Source organism: Chiroxiphia lanceolata, chromosome 5 (assembly GCF_009829145.1).
Source record: "Chiroxiphia lanceolata isolate bChiLan1 chromosome 5, bChiLan1.pri, whole genome shotgun sequence".
Lineage (NCBI taxonomy): Eukaryota > Metazoa > Chordata > Aves > Passeriformes > Pipridae > Chiroxiphia > Chiroxiphia lanceolata.
The window spans coordinates 62,457,930-62,475,774 of record NC_045641.1 but is presented as its reverse complement, the minus strand read 5'-3'; the positions used below and the strand labels follow the sequence as shown (position 1 = coordinate 62,475,774).

Below are 17,845 nucleotides of genomic sequence, written 5' to 3'. Positions count from 1 at the left end.
TGTTTCATTCTCCCCCAGAGTTAATGTAAACTTTCTGCATTCTTATACAGCAGTAATACTTCAGACTAAACCTCTTGATTGTTCATGAAGTAATGTCAGAGGGGAATGGTACAAAGAATGAGTCATTTCTGTCTCCTGACTCAACTTTTGTCCGGGAATGATATTTTCCTGTGAGGCTATAGGGAATAGATGGAAAGCATTGCTCCTTGCACAAGTCAGTCAATCAACTCCCAAGTAGAAAAATTCATAATAAGTGATCAAAACAAAAGGTTTTACTGAAAGTCATAAAGGGCTGCTTATGTGTTGGTCATTTTCCATCTTTAAAGTGTATATACTTCTCTATGATTCACTGAAAGCAGACTGGAAAATGAATTTTTGCTCGCTGAAACAAAACATCACCTGGCAGCAAGAAAATCTACCAAGAACTCAGCCTATTTATCAGCAGTCTAGTGTAAGATTATTTAACATAAACTACCTTCTACTGTCACAGGATTATGAGTATTTCAGCATAAAAAAAATAATTTAGGTTGAGAGGGAGTATTGTGTCTGATTTATGTTTAGCACAGACTATCATCTAAAATGAAGTTAGGAGTCTACTTTTTTTTTTAACAGAAAACAATGAGGTAATGAGTAGATTTTAATTTTTAAGTAAATAACATCTATGTGAGAATACAGTACTTTTACTTTCCTCCTGCCTCTTTTCTCCCTGCTCTGGCACTCAGTGATGAAAATAAAGACAAGTATAAATCCCTATATGCCATCAAGGCAAAACTGTCCCTGAGAGTCTGGCATCATGCCCAGGATTTTACTCACTCCAAGACATGTGATGTTCTCTTCAACTAGGATTTATCCAGTCTCATCAATAAATACCTCAAGCATGGTCATTTGATGGATATGACGAGATTAGATTCCAAAACATTTAGGTCTGTATACAGTATTTTGCTATTGTAAAGAAAATGGCAAATATCCTCAAGCAGGAACAACTTTTTCTGACATTAAATGTCTGAACAAATTGTTGTACAATCCTTGTTGGCCAGGCATAACAAGGGCTTTTAAAATTCACTCGGTGCTTTTTCCTGTGCATTATTCTATGAGCCACTTTCCCCTCAGTGTTTGCTTTACAATTGTCACCCCTTTACTCACTTGTGTATGATGAGGGAGTGTACGTTCTTATCTGTGTCTTAGGAAGCAAGATTTGGATTTGCTTGCAAGCTTTCAGTTCTCGCTTTTCTGATTTAGACCAGGGTATCTAAAATAACAGGTTTTAATATGGCAATTAAATACAACGGACTCAAAGCTCACAGTCAGTCTCTCTTGCTCTCTAGTCCAATTAAAATGTGTTTACTGATAGCAGAACAGCATAACTACGTGATTACTTGTATATAACACAGGGCTCCAGCAGGTACAATGGAGGGAAGATGGAGAGACATGACAGGAGTAGCCAAACAGCAGAAGAAACACAACATGTTTTTTGCAAGCTGTTCAAGCAAGACTTACTTACCAACTGAGATCAACCTGCATGTTTCCAATTTTGCTAAAGCAGTGCAGGCTTAAGTGTATTTATCAGAGAACTGGGAACTATTGAACAGTGTGTTTCAGCATAATCAAAAACAAAGGTGTATGTCTGGGGTCAGGGAATGCAGGTCAAACTTATCAGACTGTCAGTACATATTGGAGAATAACAGTTATTCTGGGTGGTTTTCAGATCACATGCAAGGTCAACTGAACACAAGCATCAGGGCAAATCTTTGGGTAACATGGCTAATAAGATTCCAAAGGATGCCCAATGAGCTATTAACTTCGATGCTGTGCTAGGAGAGAGCAATATTTAAAACTTTATCTACCTCCAATGGCCATCCTTTCAGGAAAATTAAAAAAAAAAAAAGAAAAAAAAAAAGAAGGATTATCAGGAAATAGGGAAAATTACGGTCCTTGTAACAGAGACAATCAAGCCATGACTCAAGCCCGATCTGTCAGAATTTACATAGAGTTAGGAAATACATTACCATTCTTGGTGTAAATTCATATAGCAGTAGAAGAATGTATGGAGGGAAAAAACCCTCTATGTTTTTTTAGGTTACACTATTCTTAAGCAGTTTTAAATGAGAAGTGAGGCTGTCCTTCTAAATATGCTATACACATCTTCCCTTTGCTTGATAGAGAAGTTACTGCATTAGTTTATAAGACCAGTGGAAAGCAAGACTGGGTACTTGAAATCATCACCTCCCACTTCACAATATAGTCTGATCTATGGAATTTGCCTCAGACTGTAAGTTTGTGCTCACCTCTGGGTCCTGCTATGGTCTAGTTCATTTGGTCTCTCCCTAGTCCCACAGGGTCAGACATACTTTCAAGAGGTCATAGGCCACTTTATTTTAAGCAGTTCAATGAAAAAGGAATAATTTTCAGCTCTCTATGGATTTTCATGCTTTCAAAAGGTCAAAGGCTCTGCAGAGCCCAGTTTGCCTCGTGGGCTGGAACAGTGAAGGCACATCAGTTTCTGTAGCCAGAGGCACACAGAGCACCGTGGTTGTCACTGGATTCGGCTGCACTCAGCCCTCTGCCCATATATGCACATGCATTGATTAGAGGCAATTTTTAACACTCTCCTGATCAAAGCTCAAACAAACAGTCACCCATGGGAGGGTAGTGAAAGGCCTTACTTGTTCTGCCACTGTTCCAAGAGCATAACAGCCTTCTTTTTTGCACAGACTGCCCAAGGGACCCGCTACATCCCAGTGAGACAGGAGGGAAGGTGCAAGGAAGAGGAAGAGGCACTCCTTCCACACACTCAGCTACTGCTGTGTCTGCACACAAAGGGGAAGCCTCCAGCCTGGTGCCTGTTACCCTGGACATCCATGTCAGTACCAGTGTGTACTTTTGTTAAAAACTGGGAACAACAGGGACAAGGCCTACCTTTGAAATTACACAGCCTTTCAGGGGTATGAGTTGATATGAGCATCATCCAGAAACATCCATAACCCTGGCCCACATGAAGATCTCAGAAGCTCTTCATAAGCTCTGCTTCAATGTATTAGTTCAATAGAAGCATTAAAAAAAAAAAAAAAAAACAAGCCCAAGGCATAATGAAGAACCACTGATTCAAAAATCCTGCTTGGCAAATTATTATTCTATTAAGAAAAGGAAAAAAAGTCTATTTTATTAAGTTATCATCCAATAAAACATTTCTTTCTGTTTTATTAATAAGCAGCAGTGGCCATGCAAGCTGGGAATCATGTCAGTTCAGGTCTGGATGGTGAAAGGAGGGAATGAACCACAAAAGACTCTGACTGTTTTAAACATACTCCTTTAGATTCACACCAGAGCCCAACAATGTTACCTGTCTACCATGGAAAATGACTTGAAGTAACCAAGGTGAACAGAGGAGAGAAACACATGAGCAGCAGCTTGAATACAAGCTGTGATCCCTTGAATACAAGCTGTGATCTCTCTTCCTCTGGAAGGGGGATCAACATCTCTGTGGTCTCCTTTTTCAATACATACTGAAATGTGAAAGCAAAGGTAAACATTTCCAAAAGGAACTGCCAGCCAGGACTGAATTTATTTCAAGAGCTATTTATCAGAAGTACTTCCAAGGTTGTATCAGCAGTTACTCCTCTAAAATACCACATTGCATTTTCCCCAGATTAGCTCCTGCTCTTTATACCTTTAAAATGCCATGTCCTTCATATAGTCAAATCCTCTGTACAACGACTGCTAAGTACAGGTCCAAAACTTAGCAGAATTAGACCTTCTGAAAGTTACAAATACACTTCAGCATACATATTTTCCTTCCCTTTCTTTCACTTCATAAGATTTGAGTACAGAAAGATCAGAAATAGTCAAACACATCCTCATATTCATGGCCTCTAAAAGGCTAAAACATTCAACTATGCTTCTTCTGCTTCTTCCTTTTTCCCCTATGAGCTGTCAAATACCTGAATCCAACATCCTGATGTGTCAAAAGGAAAACAAAGCAGCAGCAGTGCTGGTTTTATCATAGGGACAATGAAAAGTGGAGACAAAGTAGATCTGGACATTAATATTTATATACAATACTGGGGAAAAAAACAAACCAAAAAAACCCCCAAGAAGCGGAAACCGCAATGCAATTTTTAAATGTGTTGTAAAATGTGTTAAACATTTAATTTGAGTAAGTAAAGGGTAATGCTGGAGTATGAACTGCTATAAACAAGAATTTATTTGTGTCAGGAGGAAAACATAACACACACTCCTGAGATGGATAAAAATTGTATAATTGTCAAATGAGAAGTGGGATACAATGAAAACACTAAATAAAGATGGGAGCTGTAAAATAGCCAGTGACTTGATTCACAGCTAAGATTTGGTTCAGGTTGAATAAGGGAAGAATATATCATGGTTATTGATTTATAAAAATTAGGATACAAGTTGTTTGGTTTAAAGATTTATCAGATTCTTGCTGGTAGAAATCAATGCAACACAAGATGTATGCCACAGTTGCACATCCAGCCCAGACATCTACTTGCAGATGCCAACTTTTAACTCCCTACTTTGACATACAGCACTGGATTTTATAGAAAACTCCAGATGAAAATACAGTGCCACTCCAGTTCCTATAGCTGCACATAATTATTCAGTATTTGCACAAGCAAATGCTCATTTAGCTTCTTGGACTCAGGAGGCACCTGAGGCATTTAATGGAAGTGGGGAAGCTGGAAATCCTGTTTCCTCTCCTTTGTTGCAAGGATGGCAATGATTTTAAAGAGCAGAAACAGCAGACTTCCTTGTACTTGTACAGATTGCAAAACAATCCTTAACAGTTAAATGTCCCAACACCTGTCACCACAGTGATACCAATCTCATGTGTGTTTGAGATCTTCCTTTGTCATTGTTAGGATTTAGCATTTACAGCTACAGGAGCTGTGCATTCTCTTCTATGTTATTTCAACTCGCAGTCCTTCATCTCAGCCAACTACTCCTGAAGGGCATTGATGTGCCTTTTGTTCAGATTCAGACATTATCTTGGAGACCATAATGAGGAGAAGCTTTCTGTTTGTTTGTTTTTAAATACAAGTTTAGATTGTGAAACAATAATGCAACTAGATCTTTAAAAATCTTTTGTGACCACATGTTTGGCTGCATAATCTCATCTGAACAGGGATTCTTGTGTTAAAGTGACTCAGACAATAAGACTATTTAAGGATAACAGAACTGTAAGTGGTTTTCAATGGATAAAAATAATAATAATAAAATTACATGCAAGTTCTGCTTCTGCGTGAGGTTTTATATTTGAGGGGATGTAATAAAGCTAAAACATCTAAAAATGTCCACATAAAAAGCATTCATCGTGCTTCAGATCAAAGAGTAACAGTGAAAGATTAAGCACATTTATTGTTAACTAGAAAAACATTTCAACATACCAGATGAAGATAATCACATGCAAAAGATGTTCACTTCAGTTTCTAATATAAGCTACCTAAATACAAATTTTACAAGCAACAGACAATAGCAAACCAGCAGAAGAGGATGAATTCCAAAACTCCAAATTCTCCATCAGTGCAAGTTTATGAGGACAGCCTGAAAAACAGTTGTGTGCTTGCCAACACATCCATACATGCCATTTCTCTTCTGGAAAGCTCATACTGTGGGAGCTGGGCATCTTGCTGGTGCCATTGCCAAATTTAATGCATGGGGCTGAAGTGTTGACACCACTGTTAGAGGGACTCTAAAGAAAGTGTATAGCAGCAGCCTCAGGAGGGTAACAGCTTTCAAAGAGCAGGTGTGCTCCTTTGGCCAGCTGTTCAGCATCCAAGCCTAAAGTAGTCTCCATGGATAAGCTCATTGTGAGCACCAAGACATTAATTTATATCACACATGTATAAAAGTCTGAAGCTGTACACCATTAAAATGTCTCAGTGGAGCAAAATATGCATTCCTTAGTGTCCCACAGATCATCACAAATTATTAAAGTTATAGCAAAAAGCTAGAAAAACACTGCTGTCCAAAAATGGTCCAGCTCCCTCGCCTAGGCTTAGTTGAAACAGAACTAGCTAAGGATATCTTAAGGAGATAATCCACTATGCAAACTTCCCAGCATCTACCAGAAATGCAACATACTGAAGAGACATTAATTTCGTGCTGCTTACTTTCCCTAACTGGTCAACTCCTAACATCATCATCTTAACTGAGAAATATCTTTGCTAAGTAAAGGCTTTTCATGGTTATCATACAAGAAGAAAAGAGATTTTCTTCCATGAGGTTGTAGGCAAAGGGTCAAATTCATACGTGGTCTTAGTTTGCTTGGAAGTACAGACTGTCATTCAGTCAGGAGGACTGAAGAGCTGCTACTACATACCAACCCTCATGTTTTAAGAGTTAGAAAATATGGGGAAAAATAGGAATTGTCCTTGAGAGGAACAGCTCGTCAAAACTCTGACGAACACACAAAACATATTCTTCCCTTTCGGCGATTCCACCCCTTGGCAAGCAGCACATCCATTCTTTCATTTCTAAGGGAACTATGAAAAGTTGTTGGGGTTTTTCTCTGGTTTGCACAAGTACATGGAGCATTGCCTTTAGAGTCAATGATTTTGTAGATGTCAGCAAAGCCCAGTGTTCCAACGATTGTTTTTCAATGGCATGCACTAAATCAGTGGTTGGATTTGGGTGACAGTCAAGTGAACTCCAGTGAAGTCAGTGGGAAGTTTGCCTGACTAAAAACCCAAGAATGTAGTATAACACAAAGTATACATGAAGGAATCTAAAGGTCATATGTGTTCCATTGTATTCCTAGATTTTCTGGATGCTTATTTCCTAATGTCATTAAAAGGATTCTGAAGAACTCACAAACAAAAGTCTGACATCCCACAGACTTACAGAATGATAAGGATACTTGTATCAAAAGGAGAATACAAAAAGTACCTGCCATTTTGGAAATTTCCACTGCTTTTGAAAGACATTGTTACATTTGCAGTGGCAGGAATTAGACTACAGTGAAAACAACAGTACTTAAATACTCTTATTTGGCCTGCTTCCACATTTCTTTCCTCTTTCCTGAACAGGTAAAACAAGTAGTAACAAAACCCAAACAAAACACACACACAAAAAATCCTACAGTGAACTTGAGGATTGATAAACAAGGATAATTGCCACCTAAAGAAAAAAAAAAAAATCTAACACACTTGCTAAGTCAAAGATTTTAGAAAGCCTATACATAATGAAAGGGAAAATGGTAATCAGAGCTGTCTAAAGAAACGGGATAAAAGGCTTAATGTTTGGACTACACCAGTAAACTTGCCATCAATCAGAATCAAAATATATAATTAAAATTTCAAAATCACTTACACAGAACCGTACAACCTGCAAATTTCAAGTTACTATTTCTTTAAGTCCTACTTACATAAAAATTACACTTAAGGTCTTACTATAAGGAATATGAGTATCCATTTCTTCTACCAGTCTTAGAGCTGTTTATACAAAGGTCCTTCCTCTGCAGTTCCTCTAAACCAGGTCAGCCCTTCTTGAATAGTTGAATTTTGCCTCAAAAGCACATATTTCACTTTCAAATCATATCTGAAACCTACTTTTCCCCCTTGGTCTCCTAATCCTCTTTTCTTTATTATGTTACATACTGCCTAATGTAAATGTACTTGATTTCATTACAGCATTAGATATAATTCATTATTTAATTTTGAAAGCCTATTATGCCACTTTTCAATATCTCACTCATTCAGTGAAACACCATGTTACGTTTTAATATGGAAGATATTAATGGAGGTGAATCTCTAGTACTACTTCTGTTAAAGCTACCCAACCCTTTCAATTATTAAGATACTGTTTTCAATTGCTTTTAATTGTGATTTTACCAGCTAATATGAGTTTTCCATGCTGCTTTCTGTCTCAGGCTGAACATTTGTGCACGGTATGAAAAAAACCAGTTTATTAATATCCACTGATTTATCCTAGTTTAATAAAAAATACTCAGCAACTACTTCCTTTAGAGAACATATTCTTCGTAACAATTCATATAGACCACCACAATACAGGCCTTTGTGCCAGGGCTGCATCTTTTGCCTTGCCCACCCACTTAAGTGTGGTCAAATTGGCTTTTGAAAACCTCCCTCTGCACAGGCTCCTCAGAGACCTGCTGAGACTTAAAACCCAAACTGCCATTACAAATACTAATCAAGCACTTCCCCTATGAATACAGGCTGAGAAAATTGGGGCTGTTCAGCCTAAAGAAGGAAAGGTTGAATGGAGACTTCATAGACACCTGGAGAGGGACTCTTCATCAGGAACTGCAGCAATAGGACAAGGGGGAATGGCTTCCAACTGACAGAGAACTGGTCTAGATTAGATATTAGGAAAAAATATCTATGTGAGGGTGGTAAGACAGTGGTGAGACACTGGAACAGGCTGCTGGTTGCTCTATCCATGGAAGTGTTCAAGGCCAGGTTGGATGGGGCTTTGAAGCAATCTGGTCTAGTGGAAGGTGTCCCTGCCCACGGCAGGGGGGTTGGAATTAGATGATCTTTAAGATGTGTTCCAACCCAAACCATTCCATGATTCTATGACCTTACAGCTTCTGCAGACCAGAACATGAGTCACATCCACAGAGCTGAGCAAGGGCTACAGAGGCCTTCAAGGACCCATACAATAACTGTTCTCATCTGCTCTGAATCAAGCTGGAATAAAGCAACTGAGCTTTGAAGTGAGGCTGCTCTCTCTGTATTTCTACTGCTGGCATCCAGACATCATTGGGAAGGACACTGATCTCAAAAGCAAAAGAGTTAAGGCCAAACCAAAGACAGGCTCAGACTAGGAGACCAACGTGTTGAGAATGGAGCTAGAAAACAAGAAAGAAGAAGCCTAGAATGTGCACTGGGATTAATTACTTGATTACAGAGACCAGATTTAGGAGTAGAAAAGAATTTAAGAGTAGAATTAACAAGAGAAGTGGTCAGGAAGCTGAAGCTGAGTGAACATAGCACTGAGATCAAATGAGGAAACAGGTGGGAAACATATGAAACCACTGTGGAAGGGAGACTTAAGTTAGAAGGAAAAAGAAAAAGCAAAAGGGACAGGTCTGGTAGAAGCTGTAGTGGAAGGAGGAAAATTACTTGGCAAAGCAAAGATAATCAATCTAAAAAGCAACAAAAAATAGGGACAAACACATATGAGAGATCTCAGAGCAGACAAAGAGGTGGCAAACAAAAAGAAGCACCGACTGGTTGAGGACACTGGGGCCACTGGTATAAAGAGAAGCAGAAGGCTGGGATTGGATCAGGACTCAGGGAACCCAGTAGTTTTGGTCCTGTTAGTAACACAGATGTCAATCTTCACTTTACCAGTTCCATCTTAGTAAAGCCCAGGAAATTACACCACTGTGTTAGGAAAAAAAAAATGCTACTTTTTACCTTTATTTTTCCAGTTAGTGACCACTGTCTTGGAACTGATTGTTACAGATTTTATTCTTTCCTTGACAGTCTTTCTACAGCATTTCTTCTAATGGTCTGTGTGATGGAAAACTTGAGGTAGCAATTTATCCAAGGCCACACAGTTTACCAACACTAGGACCAGCAGACCAGCTTGAATGTCTTGCTCTAATCCCAAAGCTTATTCTTCCACCCTGTGTTTTGCTACACCTAGACATGCTGAATATTAGCCTCTCTCTGCAAGAGGCAGGACTTCTGAGAACTTTGGGAAATGCTGAGCCTAAATTCCATCATATTTAACTTCCTTAGAATCACACAGTGATTCACAATCTTTCTGGAAGAAGTCCTGAAGGATTTTTTGGTAAAATCTCCTTTCTTCTCCTCATCCTGACTCCCATCCTATTCCAAACTCCTCAGCATCCCTCTTCCAGCTTCTGTCACTTATTCCTCACTTTTCAAGTTCTGTAACCTCCCCCAGCTGTAGCAGTGCTGGCATGAGGCCCAAGGTAATAAACCTATCTGAGTTTATTAGCTTGGTATGCACTCTATCCCACCCTGCACCTCACCCCTGATGTTAGCATCTCTCATTATTCACTTACTAGCTGGAAACTGTCACACAGGAGCATGATAGCAATGACATCACAGAACCAAAAGCCTTTGTACAGTATTCTTCCTCACCCTTATGCAGAAAAGCCACTCTTTCTTTTCCTGACCCTCTCACTCACACTTTGCTCTCTAACACTTTCTGACTTTGCACAACAAAAATTGAGAGACTGTTCAGTCTGGTGACTCCAGAATTCTGGACACAAAAAAATGCTTAAGTTTGTTATGCCAATATATAGAAACATAATAGATAGTCACATCCACATGTATGGTGTCAGCCTGCTGAAAATGAAAAAAAAAAAATAAAAATCTAAAGACACTTTCTTCTTTTTTAATACATGAATCACCAGCTTAAGTGGATAGTACCATAATCACCAGTTAATAAAGCAGCCATACCTTCCTGAAAGGCAAGCCCCCCTTCTGTAGGCAGACATAAACTGACAAAAGCACTAACAAGCAAGCAGAAATCCCATCTTTCCTTTCACAGGGTCCTATTTCAGGTTTAACAAATTAGTCCGAGGGTGACATCCCATTATAAGCTCACATATAAACACAAGAGATTTTTTTAACTAGTGTACAACAGGATTTCCTTCCTGTAATCAGGACAAGAAAGGGAAAGCAGAGCTATCAAAACAACACTAGGAATATTCTCCTGCTCTTTATCCAAAGCATAAACAACCAACTGAGCTGCCTTCCCTGGAACGTGTTGCAAACTTTGGTCTTAACCTCATTATGTTATCACCATGCTGTGACATTGTCCAGGCTTGTGCCATTTGCAGTTGCCAGTAAAGTGACAGAAACATTTTCCTCTCAGCTTCCTATCTTAGGCAGTCTATAGTTTTATTCTGTTATCTCTGTTCTAATACATAATTGCATGGACAAAAGCAGAAAGCCTCCATATCAGTTGCAGCCTCTGATGCAGGCTAACTTTAATTCCCCTCAAACTAGCTCCAATCTTCCCGACTGCATTAATACACAATGGCTCTTTGCACAGAAATTTACTTTACAAGTAAATTTAAACAAAGTCTCAGCAATTTCATTAATGCCAAAAAAATTTTGCACCTAATACAACTCCCCTCCATTTGTGCAAGTTCAATAGTTTTCCAGGAACGCACTGCAGAAGTAACATATAAAAATTGCTGAAGCCAATCTCAAGCATCTATTATGAGTATATTATATTGTTCTGGCATTTTTCTTAAAGCCAGTGACAAAGACACTGCAGGTAGCATAAAAATGTGGAATTTGGGGTTTAGTATAAATGGGCATTTAGAAGATGAAAGTGCTTCACAGTCCAAGTTACCATCCCTAGACTTGATAAAAATGGCTTGAGGATTTGCAGGAATTATTATTATAGGAAGACAGATTGCAGAGAAACAGTCAGAATATCCGTGTGGTATTTGGCCTAAACTTGTAACACATAACAGCTATTCACAATTCCTGCAAAAGGGAAGGAATTCTTCACTGGACTCTTCTGTAGTTAGTTCCGATGCTCATCACTGTGGCATCATATCAAATACATCTTGTAGATAAAGCTTATTAAAATGGAGACACGGTTTTGTACAGGTAAATGAGCCTCCAAGACTTCTGTGGAAGGCATGCAGCACTACGTGTGCCCTATTTGACCAATGGCTGGTTACAGGTATGAACTTCACACAGAGAAATTATTCATCAAAACATTATGTAGGTATCATTTTTTACTTTTATACAGAGAAGGAAAGAAGCCACTCACACAATCCAGAATTCCTTTCTCTTCCCTCACCACCCTCTACTCCACTATCTTGTTAAAAACAACTGACTGGATTTTTCCTTCAGTCACCTTGTTTGAAAAGTTATAAGGAAACCTTAGAGGAGGAATATTCAGTCCCTAAGGGAAACGTGGCAGCTTATTGGAAAACTGTTGTTCTGTCACTTTCAGACCCTGTAAAACAGTTACTGCCCATCATGTTTTTTGCAGAAAGTTTCTCGTGTCTCAAGAAGTTAGGGAAGGCTCAGGAAACCAGGGATGAGGGAGTTTCTGCGGTAGCTTTAACCCTAAAAAGACTAACTTACAAAATGGAAGTGAATCAAGAGTTCTCACACAGGGATGATTTCTTCTGGGCACCTACAAGGATTCTGTACACCTCTGATCACACTTCTGCTCAGTACACACCTCTGTGCACACTGCTGACCCCCGTGCACAGGTTGCACACAGACACTCGTTGCCTGTATCAGATTAAGGCCTTTGGAGCTCAAGGACTTCACAGGTACAAAATAAATTTGATTGTGAAATACATGCTCACAGGTAGAAAAAGATGAAAAAGATGAAGTGAGAACGAGATGAGCTTTTACACAAACATATTATTAACCCCAGCTTCTTTCTAGTCTCTTCCATGTACGGTTTGGCTCTCTCACAGTAAGGCCCACTCTTGTACAGTTCCTGCCTTATGGAATACCTTTTCCTTTAACTCCAAGTTTCATCTATTCTTTCATCCCATTCTAAAACACAACTAACATTTTTTCCACCCTTATCTCACCCATTTGCCTCCATTTCCCCTCTCTGTTTCTCAGGACTTTACTCACAAAGTGCAGCACATGACTCCAGAAGTGTGTTTCTCAACAGCAGTATATCCATGCCAAGAGACATGTATATCACTGAGAAAACAACAACAACAAACCCACAAAACACACAAAATCCAGCAACCACAAACACAGACTAACAAGAGATAACAGGACCAAAGGCTACTGAGCAGTCAGAGCTCAAGGGTTTCATCTGTAGTGTAGAAGAGAGCCTTGATTGCACCAGTACAAGCCCCTCATGGGATACATCAGCATCCCATTTTCCATTTTTAATCTTTTTTTCCATTAAGACACAAAGAACAAAAAGTGGACTCAAGCAGACTCCTCATTTAACTTTGTTCTCCCTCTACTTCTGTGAAACAGCTATTTAGATAAATTAACAATGCCTCCTCATCCTCAAGGCTATAACATTTCCAAACTTTCCTGAGATGATAATTCTTGCTTGGCTGAGTTTTTTTAAATCCTACTCACAAACAACATGAGAGTTTTGATAGACTGACCAAATGATGCAAAAGATGTCTTGCAAAACAGATGCAGAATAGCGAGGTGCACATATTTCTTCATTGTAGAACAGTTTCAATATCCCTCATTCAGCTACGAACATACTTCCAACCCAGTATTAACCAGCAGCCTCCTCACTGAATTAAGACAAATACCCACACCCAATTAAACTCAAGACAAATTGTGATCCTCTGACCTTCAAATCTGCTTCATTTTCCTCCTTCAGCCTTGAAAGTCAGAACGCACAATGAACATACTGTCTTTTTCACCAAAGGATCAATTAAATCTGCTTTCTATTAAAGACACTAATTTTTGAGAGGTGCCACACCGAAGTTTTTTAAATATCCATACCACAATTCACCACTGTTAAACACTAAGTCATGCTAACAACGATCAGCCAAAGAGAAAAAAGACCAATTCACGTATATTTTGAATATAGAGATTAGTTAGCAATCATTTATCACCTCCTGGTCTTATTTTTAAATTTCTTAAAGGAGTTACAGCGCAAATGCACTCAACTACAAATTTTTTACTCGCCCTCTCCTTTTTTTTTTTTAAGCAAAGAAGTACTGTTTCAGCAATTCATGAAGTTTGTAATGTGTTTTATTAAACTTCAAGAGATATTTAATCAAATTACTGACTTCCAAGAACAGCATGAATCTTTTGAATTACAACCTCTGTCAGCCATCCCAGTCGTCGCTACTTTAGAAGTATGGCTTTTGTTTTTCTCCACTATTGCTCTAAAATTTCTTAAGTCTCAATAAATTTTAATCAGGAAATAACATCCCAGCTCCTAAACTCTGGGAGTTAGTTTTCATTCTGATTCAACCGGACAAATAGGAGATTTGTTCACATGCTTGAGAGGAAAAAAAATGTTTTCTGCTAATTCAGAGAACTGTGTTCCAGAGTTGTTTTGTGTTATGCCCTTACTGGACAAAATTCTTGGCTATGGTTTCGTGCTAAGCCAAAAGTAAACACTCTTGCCTTTTTATATGGACAGCTCTATCCCAAAGTACCAACACTAGCATCAGTGGTGACAGAAGAAAAGCTATATTGCCCCAATATGAGAGAAGAATTAAAAAAAAACAAAAAAAAAACACAACTAAAAAAAAAAATAACCACAAACACTCTTCAGCCAAATAACTACATGTGTCTGAAATGCAAGCATGAATGTACTTCCCAGAAATCAGTCATCAAGCTGTGCTCTCGGGTATCACCTGAGAGGAGGATAGTATCAATTTCACAACAGCACATTGGAAGACAAAAACCACCATATAATCCCTGATTGAAGGATTTCTTCCCCAAATACCTGCAGTTTAAAAGATACCAAGCACTTTTGCAGCACGCAGGAATTTGTTAACCTAAACACCACGCACAGCACACCTGCACAATTTTTGGAACATTCTTTTCTAAATCCAGCTCAACTGTAATAGATGCTAACATGAATAAACAAGACATAGCAATCAAACCCAATTTTTAGTACGTTCTCACAGTTGGTGGATATATTTATGTTCCCCAGCTTCAACAGTCTCTATGATCGCTTTTCAAAAGGACTTTCAAAACAGCAAGACAAAACACCATCGAGGACTTACCAGATTGGAATTGGTGGCATTGGAATCATCTTCTGGAAAGGGGATATAGATAGCTAAGGCCACACAATTGGCAAAAATAGTCAGTAAAATAATTATTTCAAATGGTCTGAGGAATGGAGTTAAGGAAATTGTTCCAAAATGTGCACACAAAAATAAAATAAAATTTATAAGAATTCTGTTTAAAGAAAGCATTCCAAGCCCCTTATACTCTGAAAAGAAGCATATGCCTTTTTAAGTGCTTTTAGGAGCTTCCAGCCAAGAATCTTCCTAATATGTCAAAAGCAGTGTAGGCCAGTCGCGTGCCAGAGTAAACACAGATTTCTAAAAAGTTTTTTTCTTCTTTAATTTATTTAGATTGCATTTTCATGATTTTCCTTCTAGTGTGGCTGTACTATTTTTATTAACAGAAACCTGCTCTAGAAGGACTGCCTTTGTTCCTCTTGGGATTAGTTTCTCTTGGTCTTTTTCTGTCTGCATTTACAAATTCTCAAATAATTTTAACAAACATTTTGGTTTGGGTTTTGTTGGAGGGGTTTTTTTCTTTTTCTTTTGTTGTTGTTGCTGTATTTCTTTTCCCCCTTTCTCAGTTTCTCTCTCATATCTCAAAGTTAAATGTAAGGGCCCAAGGAATACATGTATACATTGCTAGATGCTTCAAAGATGATAAATTTTGTTAAGCCAAAAAAAACCGGCTTTGTCCAAAACGTGCTTACACTGCCAGGTATACTTGTTTTGCTTAAAAATTATTTGAGGGAGTATTTCTTTTTATTTTATTCACATTTTATTTGGCATCACAGAGACTACAAGTGTGCCTGCACAGTATATTAGGGACATCAGGAAGCTAAGAGTTCCTTATGATAAAGAAACTAGCAACAATTCGTGGGCATTTCAACCTTGCAGCAACTTTGTAAGGGGGAAAAAAAAACCAACAAAAAACATTTGGAATGTTCAACAAAGAAGTCCTGTGTGACCTCAATGTTCTTTGACTGCCCATTGGAATCAAAGGGCATTTTTCTACTGACTGGTTTGTTGGCACTGTACTTCATCTACTTCAGTGGACTCCTTGATCTCAGTTGCTGTGAAGTGTCTCCCAACTCAGACTAGAGACCAGATTTACAGTCTGTCTACATTTAGTTGCCTGCAAGCATATCCTGGAGGTTAGCTCTGGGATAACTCACCAGTACTCTGGAGGAGAATGAAGAGCAGGATAGGACAGGGAGAATGCCAAGCATAACCTGTGCCACAGAGAGCATTTCAGCCTGAATTTATCTACCGTGGGACTGGCTCTGCAGCGCTGCCAAATGTCAACACAGCATGGGTGATTTTGGTCAGCAGACTACTGTTCTCAGCAGGCTTCAGCAGGAAAAAAAACTGAAGATCTTTTAATGTGCAGCTGAACTGCAAGATAAACACAAATTCCAGGCACCTGACTGCTGTTAATACTCAAATATATTCTACATTTCACATATGGAAGACTCAACGTGTTCCAAAATCACCAGACTCCTGTGCTTAAGCCTTTTAATAGTAGGAGATATATGATACTATGGAGGAACAAGAGCAGGTCAGGGTAGGTAGAGTCCATGTGATATCGGTGAGTATTCTCAGGTATATACCTCAGGCTGTTTATATAATGTGTACTGCTTAAACACCTGGATTTCCATAGGCTTTTCTGGTCTTAATTGCTTTATTTCCTAGATTTTTTGTTGTTGTTCTTTTGGCAGGATTATCATCTGTTAACTTATCACTGTTCATGCATATTTTCTTTTACTTCTTTTCATTGCACTGTAAAAATAAAATTATGTAACACCTACAAATACAGTGCAGACAAAGCAGAAAATTAAATACGCAGCTAAATCTTTGCAAAATAAGGCAATTAATTCATTTTACTTTTTCATAAATGCAACTGCACCTTCAGGCTCTTAACACTATAACGTTTGGGTAAGAAATGCCACTGAAGTACCATATGATATTTGTTTAATATCTACTATGCTTAAACTTTAGTGGTTCAGCAAATTAAGCTAAGCTTTCCTCATTAGTTTTTAGCAATTAGGAAAAGTCAGAATACAGAATAAAATTAAACCTTATCACAATCCTTTGATATTGCTACTTGTCATTGAAGTGTTTCATGTTTATCAACACTAGATGTGCAATGAGAGGTTCTGGTGGAAAAAAAAAAAACAAACTTCCATCAACTCACCCAAAACCAAACAAAACCAAAAAATGCAAGCTTCAGCATCTTTGGACTGATTTAATTGCATTGTTCAGTCCTCTCTTGATCTCAGCAGTGCTGTATCCTGGTTTACAACACATCATTCATGGCTGATCTTATTCATCTATCAAATGTCACTCTGTGCTTTCTCTAAAGGCATGTGGTTACTGGGGTGCTGGCAACTAAACCAATACTCAGCTTCATCCTGTTAGTCACTATCAATCATTATATGCTTAAGGTATCAGAGCTATGTCAGAAGCAATAAAAAGTAGCAAACTTAATCAGGGGATTAAAAATCAGCATCTGAAGAAGAAAGGAATAGGTAGGCAGGTAGTTTAAGGACATCTAAGAATTGACAGGGGCATTTTTAACAAGTTCTTCATCTGAAAAATATGTCTATGTCAGCAGTATTTAATATACTCATTTTTTTATGTTCACCTTTCTAACATCCCACCAGACACCCAAAGGAATAATATTAGCATATTATCTTAAATGCCTTAATTCATTTTTTATCATACTAACTACTGCCAAGTTCTGTACTACTTTCCCTTGACTTGCTTATCTATGCCTAAAAACATGCATTTTCTTCAGTATTTACTGAAGCACCCCATTAGCTTGTGATTAGGGTTAGTATTGTTTTCTCTTTGGGGATGCAAGGGAGATATATTTTATTTCAGTTTGTGTTTCACACCAAATTCCAGCTTGCACTGATCAGATTTGGGTGACTAGAAGGGCTTTGCTCCTTGCAATTAAAGCATTGGCCCAGCTCTCAATGGCTTTCCAGGGAAGCAGCACTGATCCTCACATTGGGTAGTTCTGTGTCAGTGGTTATCTGTTGTCTGTGGCACAGTCTGTCTCATGTTCAGACAATTAGATCTGGCTCTGCACTGCATTTGTACATGTTGCAGGATTACTGTAATGTGTTTCTTTTTCCCTTCTTCTAGATAAGCATTATCCCTTACCATACA

The 17,845-nt window shown here is 38.4% G+C and overlaps 1 protein-coding gene across 13 annotated transcripts in view; it reads right to left on the bottom strand.

Moving 5' to 3' along the window:
• Window positions 1–17,845, bottom strand: part of CACNA1C (calcium voltage-gated channel subunit alpha1 C) — a 433,056-nt gene that overhangs the window by 386,631 nt on the left and 28,580 nt on the right. For all 13 annotated transcript variants that reach the window (XM_032687965.1, XM_032687962.1, XM_032687963.1 and 10 more), the window contains exon 3: window positions 14,669–14,774. In XM_032687965.1, coding sequence (XP_032543856.1) covers window positions 14,669–14,774 — 106 coding nt within the window. The remainder of the gene's footprint in view (window positions 1–14,668; window positions 14,775–17,845) is intronic.